The following is an 8,537-nucleotide window of genomic DNA, read 5'->3' as shown; positions in this document are numbered from 1 at the left end:
TTGACTTAGAGTCTATGCCAGGGTTTAACCATTTGTCAAAATAAGTTCATTTACCAAAACGATGACACTTTACACCAAAGGTTTTATATAACATTGCCAATGCTTGTTAATTATTAATGTTGAAATGCATTTCACAATGGCGGTGACCTTATTATTAAATGTTTCCTTAGTAATACCTGTTTTTGGGTTGTTTTGGGCCTGCGCTCGTAAGAGCACAGACAATAGTTAATAATCGATTTCAAAATCATGCCGTTTATGCCTAGGTTACAAATAAAACGAGCGCCACACGATTAAACGAATTTTAGGCATTGGTGGCTATGACGATCTCGCGGACGCTGGATCGATATTAAATCTAACACCTTGCATGGTCATGAATGAAATGGTCGCCGGGCTACTTTTTGCAGAATTGATTTTCAAGAAAACATTCAAATAATTGAGCGGTCGCCAGCCAATGTCCAGACAGCTTGTGAGATTCACAAATAAAATGGGTGCGGGAAATAAAGCCTTGACACTTTATGATATTCTTTTATAAGTCATTGTCAATATGCCAACACATAAGGCAGTTGCTAGATACAAGGAATGGTCAGTGAGGCTGAGACTAAGCCACCACCGGTCAGTAATGACATGACGAGGTCATAGAAGGTGAATATCAGTCAGAAACTCGATTTGAAGTAGAAAAAAAGCTGATTTCTGTAAGAAAGGTCTGTCCGCAACTTCATGATGACCGTGTCTATAAAAAACAAATAGAAGCGCAATACAGAACTTGCCAATTTTGCTTCTGTTCTTTGACACAACAAATACCAGCCGCACGATTGCTGCACGACAAAACGATGACCGCACGATGCTTGTACATAAATCGTCAAGTACCAAACGATAACCGTTCGCCATTAGGTGTCTATTTGTATGCCGGGTGGGACCCGGGCGATGTCCACCCATGTGCCTTTTTAATCGGACGGTGTTTTTGTATCAAAACAATCGCCGTTCGACAGGGCGCCCCCGGTGACGGGGAAGTGTCCGCAAGATGATTTTCTTTTAACTCACTGACCCCGGACACTATTAGTTTTTAAATTGTACTAACAACTCGACGACGTCCGCCCGATGAGCTTCTGCTGTCCGATTGTCGCCGGATGGACGCCGGCCGATATTGCAATTTATTTGAAGACACAGACTCTGCCCAGCGGCCGTTTGTTCTTGTGACTGAGGTATTACTCTGCTGTTGTTCCCGCGGCAACCTGTCGGACACCAAACATAATCCTTATTATCATACGCATTTGCAGATAGTCTTTTTATGACCAGCGCATCTTTGATTATAATCCGACAAATTTTCAAGTTATGACTGCTCGTTTAAAACGCTGTCCTGGTGCCAACTTTACATTATTTTTACACTCTATGGAGTCTGTTTTACGTTTAAGGTTTGTTCCCCTCCTTTTTACTTGTATGTATTTTGTTTCGTATATGTCTAAAATAATCAGACTCCAACTGTTTTACAGAGAAATTCTAGATTTTGTATGGTGGTCTGTAAAACATAGAGACATAGAGCCTGCCCATCTGTATTTTGTACTTTTTTTCATAAAAGTGCTCAGAATAATAATAAAAAAATTGAACTGCATGTAAAAGCCAGTTTTTCGGGTATATCCGTTTGCCTGAGACTTATGTCGGATTATGATTCTGCTTTATAAGCATGTTCGTCTTTACACCAACTGATTTTTGTAATTAGTTTAAAATGATCTTCTTGCTTAATAGTAAATCCTCGAATAATTGCCTAATCTTATCCTTAGATATGTTTTATGTAAAACTTGCTTAAAAGAACGGACTTAAACAGGTAAAAGAAACAGATTCAATACAGAACACCGGAATCGACACAATTAAAATGTTGCAGACTTGGTTAAACTGAGCTTGGCGGTAACACCACATTTGGTGAATATAAAGGGAATTTGCTACATCTTTAGTTAAACGTTTGCTTCGGGCCAATGTTCTTTTTTATATCAGATTGTAGCTACACAAGTAATATCAATTACGAAGTATAGTTATGATAAGCCTATCAATATCTTATTTTGGTAATTGATATCAATTGTGAGTGCATTTTGTAGAATAATGCACTGTTTGAGTTCAAATGCACAATATTATAATCAATAAGGCAAATAGGCCTGGGTGATAAATTACAAAGTATTTGAACGATAAAAAGTGCGTTATAATACTATAATGCTAGAAAATTTAATATCTAACTCCATTCTTATGTGCAAAGTAAAAATTGTATTGTTGAAAATATGTTGAACTAGATCTACTTTGAGCGTAGAAGTAATTTTCCTGACGTTCCTAACATTTGGTTTAATGACGTCATATTTGACGTCATATTGCGTGTAAGCATTAATTTTGTTTTTATGATGTGCATAAATCGTGTATGCCTTATCTGTATGGTATGAGAATAGTGTAAAGCATGTTAGAATTAGACACAGACTCAGTGTCACCTCAATAACTTAACATTTGTTAAACTTAAATTCATTTTATTAATAGGTAAAACTGTTGTTAATTTCATTAATATAGTAATACATCAATATGGAATTGTTCAAAGTTCGTATTTATCATGGTAGCTACCGATCATGATTATATCATGTCCTCGCATCTGAATAACTATCAATTATTGTATCATTGAACCTAATCTCAATTAATTAAACATAATTTTGAAGTTTGTGATTCATTTTTAAATTATTTAATACTATAGTTTATACGTCATGGGAGACCAAGGAACATTTTGTTTATTACAGTGAAATTCTATAATTTGCTTGAAACAGCAAATATTAGTATATGTACGGCTACACATGTATCGTCCTTAATGAATAATGAATAAATAATGTTCAAGTATTTGTCTCAAGAATATTTGTGAAGATGGTATAATAAAAGTAAACGATTTATATCTATATATAATTGAATTACAAACAACGTTCTAATAACTATTTCAGAAAAGTCACTGTTTGATTTATATTATTTTGAAAGATAAAAACACCTCATTTCCTTTTAAAAGATTTATTTTACAGAACCATTACTGGAACAAATGTATGAATACAAATAGAGAAAAACAGAACCCCAAAAGAAAAACACGGCAAATTTGAAAATGTTGCTGGCTCGGTTAAATTGAGCCTGTTCATGAAGTTTGGAATAACAAAAATAAATATTACCTAACAGGGCACAAATCTAAGAAGTAATAGCAATAAAATAGTGACGGGTTAAAAGAATATATCAATATGTTTACAGCATATACATGTATTTGATATTCTACTGATATTCTACTCCTTTCTATTTAAAGTGACATTATGCTCATATTTTCATAGTCAAGTTGAGCTGAATTGACTTGACTGTCAAAATGGTGTTTGACCAACAGTTGATATTGGAAAATGTTTAGGATAAAATTATAAATCTACCTAAAATTTAAAAAGACTGCCCCACTTTTTTTATAAACTAAGCGTTATACGTAAAGTCTAACGGATATTTACAGAAATTTCATTTGGATGTGTGTGTTATTTATTGTTTATGTGAACTTAATTATAAAATTAAATGGGATTATGGCAAAATGAAAACCTATTTTGATCTTCACCCGTTCACTTACTATATACCCTTGGATGGGCATAATGTCACTTTAAAAAATAACATTTTAGGTCTGGCTATCCGACAATCAAGAATTCGTATTACAATGAACATGCATTAGGACAAAGAATTATATACAATTTCAACACTCATTGGCAGCCGTAATTGGAAATATATTAAATAACTGTCTAATAATTGACACATAGATGAAATCAGTAGAATATTATATCGATATGAAGATATACACTTAACAAAACTTATAACCCCAACCACATATTTTGAGACTTAAAAGTATACATTGAAGAAAAATTAACAAGATAATATGTAACGGTTCAAACACCTTTTAGACCTTTCGATATTCAACACAATTACTAATGGGTTAAACATGATACCCATGAATCTCAAAGCTGGAAAAGGTTGACAATCCTTTGGAAGCTTTGGAAACTACAAAATTATACAGAGTTCTGTGATTGATTGAGTCTTGTCATGAGAGATCATCTAAATTGCAACATCTCGCACTATCCGTAACATCTGCTGTATTTAATTTTCGACACTAAATGTGCTGGAATCAATGATTCCGGATGGCCAGATAGATAAAAGGACGCTGAAGTCACACATTTGACTAAATCATGTATTGAAAAATGTAATGAAATGATTATATTTAAGACACATTTTCATTACTTTAAACTGGTAAATTTCAATTTTTTTTGTTCATGTACCAAAGATGATGATATTTGGTTAATAAGCATTTTAATATCGTGAAACCTGATCAAGCCCAATACACGACATTAAGAATGCCTTTCTTTTTTCAGTTTTACATTTATGAATTTTATGACTTGAGGTTTGGAGGATGTTTAGCCAAATTATTATTGTCTTATGCATGGTTGAAAATTGGTGGCAAATTTGGATTTATGTTTTAACCTCAAATTTAATCTATTGTTAGATGCGCTGTATGGTATTATTTCATTTCTCAAAATATGTGGTTGGAGTTTATTAGGATACAAGATATCAGCTTAATAAAACCACTGACTGGATTTCAAATATTATTTCAGGTTTAAATGAGACATATTGTAAAAAACCTTTCTATATACAAAGTAATGAAAGAATATATTAACAATAATACAGGCATATAATAGAAAAAAGAACTATTTTCTCCTGTATTGTCAAAAATATATCGTAAATTTAGTAAAATAAAAGTTTTTATTTTAGGTCATTGCATACAAAGCAAAAATAAGGTGCACTACTGTTTTCTGACGCTGATAAAATTATTATTTGATTATATGAAATACAATGCTTCTCATTTGCATCAAATTAAAACTATGGCATAGTTAAATACATTAAACATTTAATATTGAAACAATATATTATAAAATATTCACCTTATCACATGACAGGTTGAATATACAAAATATATATTTATGAAATAATTGTATAATACAAATTAATAATGAACTTTTCCTTAAAATAACATGTTAAAACTTATTACGAAAGTTTACACAATTCATGCCTGATAAAAAAATCATGATATGTTATAAGTGTACTTATTGCATTGTCATTTACATGATGTATGAAACGGTTATTCATTGTTGCAACCAACACCAGCATCGTGACTTGTGGTTTGTCTAATATTTAGGCGCCTTTAAAAAATCTAAAGTAGTAAATATTTGTATTAACAAGAGCAAAATGAATTTAAATAAGTAGCAAACTAAGAACCAGTGCATGAAAACCTCAACAAACAAATGAAAATATATCATTTTTAATGTTTCGAGTACAAGTGGACTTTAAATGATAACTGTGTTGTTTATGTGCTCAGAAGTCAATAGGGTGTACATAGTTTATACATAAGAGTTTAGTTTAAAAAGTTAAAAGGAACATTATTAAGATGAACAAACTACACAAATATTATTTATAAATTTATACATCAAAGAATGTAACTATTGAATTATTTGTTTTAAATAGTTATGCATAAGTTCACTCTATAAATTTTGCCCAGTACATATATATCCCAGTTTTAACTCGTGTTAAAATATTGCTTTCCTTCATGCAAGTACATGTACATATTTATATATTTTCTAGAAAAATTATATACAAATAAGACAAAGTATATACAAGTAATACAACTGTTACGCACATACATAAGTATCTATGTACAAGCTTCAGATTGATCGACCATGTTACTTATTTATAAATGATTCTGATACTTTGTTTGCATGTATTACGCTTTATGTGTTTCTATATCATTTCCCTGTGGTATTAACAATTTATACAGTTCACCTTTCATGAAAAAGAAACTTTCATTTCATTGGCTGTAGAGATTTATCAAATATATTCGATAACAATACATTTTACACAAAAAAGAGAAAAAAAAGTTTTAATCCTCAAAGTAAGTCAAAAATGATATTTCGTAAGTATATTTCACAAATATTTACATAAACAATGTCTTTGTGGCTATTTTATTTATGGGTTTTACATATTTGCGTACATTTGGTGACTATCAACGTAACAAAGGACTGCATTATAACAGAATTGGAACTGTTCCTAAAAATAAAAAAAGAAAAGAAAACATGTAATAGTGACATATGTCCTTTTTTCAAAAAAAGATACATTGCATAAATAGTTGTAACTTCTTTATCGGTTACATTTTTTTATAAAGGTAAATTTCGTATCGATGAAAAATGATAATTATCACTAAATCATATTGCATTGAAAAGTTTTAACAACGTTGTTACAATTTTTAAATGGTCTTTCATCCTTTTCAATTTGACGTTAAGAAAGAATGCCCTTTTTAAAGTTTAATTAGATTCTTGAACATAAACAGAATGTGAAATGAAAATCACGAAACAATTTATAAAACATTGATACAATTATATATGGAAATACATCAATATGGCCACATCGACTTATACTATCATCAATAGAGGACATTATGTGACGCCAACCAGTCTAATCGAACTACTTTCGAAGATAACTCTATAAAAGTTTTAATAAGGGAAAATTCATGCAATTCACTTCCTAATAAAAATAAGCACATAAAGACCACAGATTTTCCCAGTGTGGCATGATGTTTTATGACATGATACCCTATTAAAGCCGTTGTCTTTTCCCTAGGCTTACTTTGAGTAGATTTTTTTTAGTTTAATACATTAATTTAAGTGTTACTTACTTCTTAAACTATTTGACTATATTAGAAACAATAAAGTACTTACAAAGTTCGGGAGTATTTGCTGACGAATATATCTGAGTTCCCTAATAACTTGTGGAATACACACTTCCTTGTCAAGTCTGACACGTTCAAATATGCTCATCAGTGTTATAAACAGTCCGCTCTTTTCTGATCCATCCCTAAAAAGGATTATTTATTATTATTATGTTCATATCTGAATGACTTTGCCTCCTGGACATAACCGGTACTAATGATATACATGTATAAATTTATGCAAATTGATGTAAAAATACATTTATTAGGCTCTGTGCTCAAACAAATGTCTTTTGATGTACAATGGTGCTTGTTAACTTTTATATCTATAGCCTTATTTGTAAATATTTTTTAATTGAAACGCAATGCAGTATCGTGATGGTCATCAACAGTTTTCTTGTATAAATGAAAACTATATACATTGCTGAAATTGGGATTTAACTGTGGGTTTGGGGATTGAAATGCACTTTAGATCTTTGTAATAAGAAACAAATATGTGTGCCCCACAAATTCATATACTTACAAACATTGAACAAGGAGAGGACTGTCGGCTGCGATTCTGTTTAGACGTTCTACTTCTTGCAAGAAATGAAGCATGTTTTCAGGATCAGTCGGAGTGATTTGGTCGGTGTTCCAATTTTTAAACTCAAGCTGGGTGATCTTTTTAGTCTACAACGATGTTATTTTCTTGTCATTATTAAAAAAGATAAAAGTTTGTTAGTGCAACATAAGGAAATATTTACAGATCACCAACTACTTGAATAATGTCAATATTATTTTTAATTAAAGATCTTATAACACAATTTCTTCATAGTTTTTGTTACATAAATATGATGCTCAAATTAAGATTTGTCAATATTGTAACTTCCAATAAACATTATTTATATAGATATTATCCAATTTAACATTTCATGTAAATAAAGGGAGGTAATTAGAAATTTATTTTCTATAAAATCTTAGTCAAATTTTCCAATAAGAAATGTATGCATGGAATTTATTGATTAAATATAATGTGCACAAATATTTGCAGTACACATTCTACACATTCTTCGATGTTTTAAAATAAGAAATGTATGCATGTAATTTATTGATTAAATATAATGTGCACAAATGTTTGCAGTACACATTTTACATAGTCTTCGATGTTTTAAAATTGTTTTATTTGCATAATTATATACAATAAAAATATATATAATGTTTTGAAAGTGTGGTATACACACAGTAACAATATCATTCACAAAACATACAGGATCTTTAAGAATATAAAATACTTTTTTGAAAACTGAATTGATCATTTTTCCTGAAACAAAACAAGGTGACACAAAATCTCCTATGCTTAGTCAATTTTTTTATCTCATCAGATGAATTACTTTACAAACACACGCTCACAATTACATATATGTTTAAAATAAACAACCTTTGAACTATACGCCATGTTGAACACTGTCATTGTGTAGAAGACTTTGTCTTCTTCTGACACCTTCTTCAACTTGAATGGTCCTATTGTCATATCTGGCTCCACCTAAGTTTCATAGGTATTTCAATATCATCAATAATTGTAAGATGCATATTAAAAGTAGACATGCAGTTCATAAAATTTAAAACTTTCACAATGCTCAATATAATGAATTTCAAGCATTTGCCAAGCAAGTTATTTGTTGGAGTATCAATCTCCTGCCAACTTTCAGCCAAATATGTACCATTTTGCAGCACTTACGTAAAACCTTCATTCAATACTGCATGCGAAAAAAAGGATCAG

General features: G+C 30.8%; 1 protein-coding gene across 1 annotated transcript; it reads right to left on the bottom strand.

The window, feature by feature from the left end:
- Positions 1–3,008: 3,008 nt before the first annotated feature.
- On the bottom strand, positions 3,009–8,511 carry LOC132714495 (receptor-type tyrosine-protein phosphatase alpha-like). The gene is made up of 4 exons (XM_060697389.1): positions 8,196–8,511; positions 7,302–7,447; positions 6,789–6,924; positions 3,009–6,120 (listed from the first exon to the last, which is right to left on the bottom strand). The coding sequence occupies exons 1-4, from the start codon at positions 8,286–8,288 to the stop codon at positions 6,049–6,051; spliced, it is 447 nt and encodes a 148-aa protein (XP_060553372.1). The 5' UTR covers positions 8,289–8,511; the 3' UTR covers positions 3,009–6,048.
- Positions 8,512–8,537: the final 26 nt, after the last annotated feature.

This window comes from Ruditapes philippinarum, unplaced genomic scaffold, assembly GCF_026571515.1.
Source record: "Ruditapes philippinarum isolate M1 unplaced genomic scaffold, ASM2657151v2 ctg24316_1_1_1_1, whole genome shotgun sequence".
NCBI lineage: Eukaryota > Metazoa > Mollusca > Bivalvia > Venerida > Veneridae > Ruditapes > Ruditapes philippinarum.
This window is presented reverse-complemented; position numbering and strand designations above follow the sequence as displayed.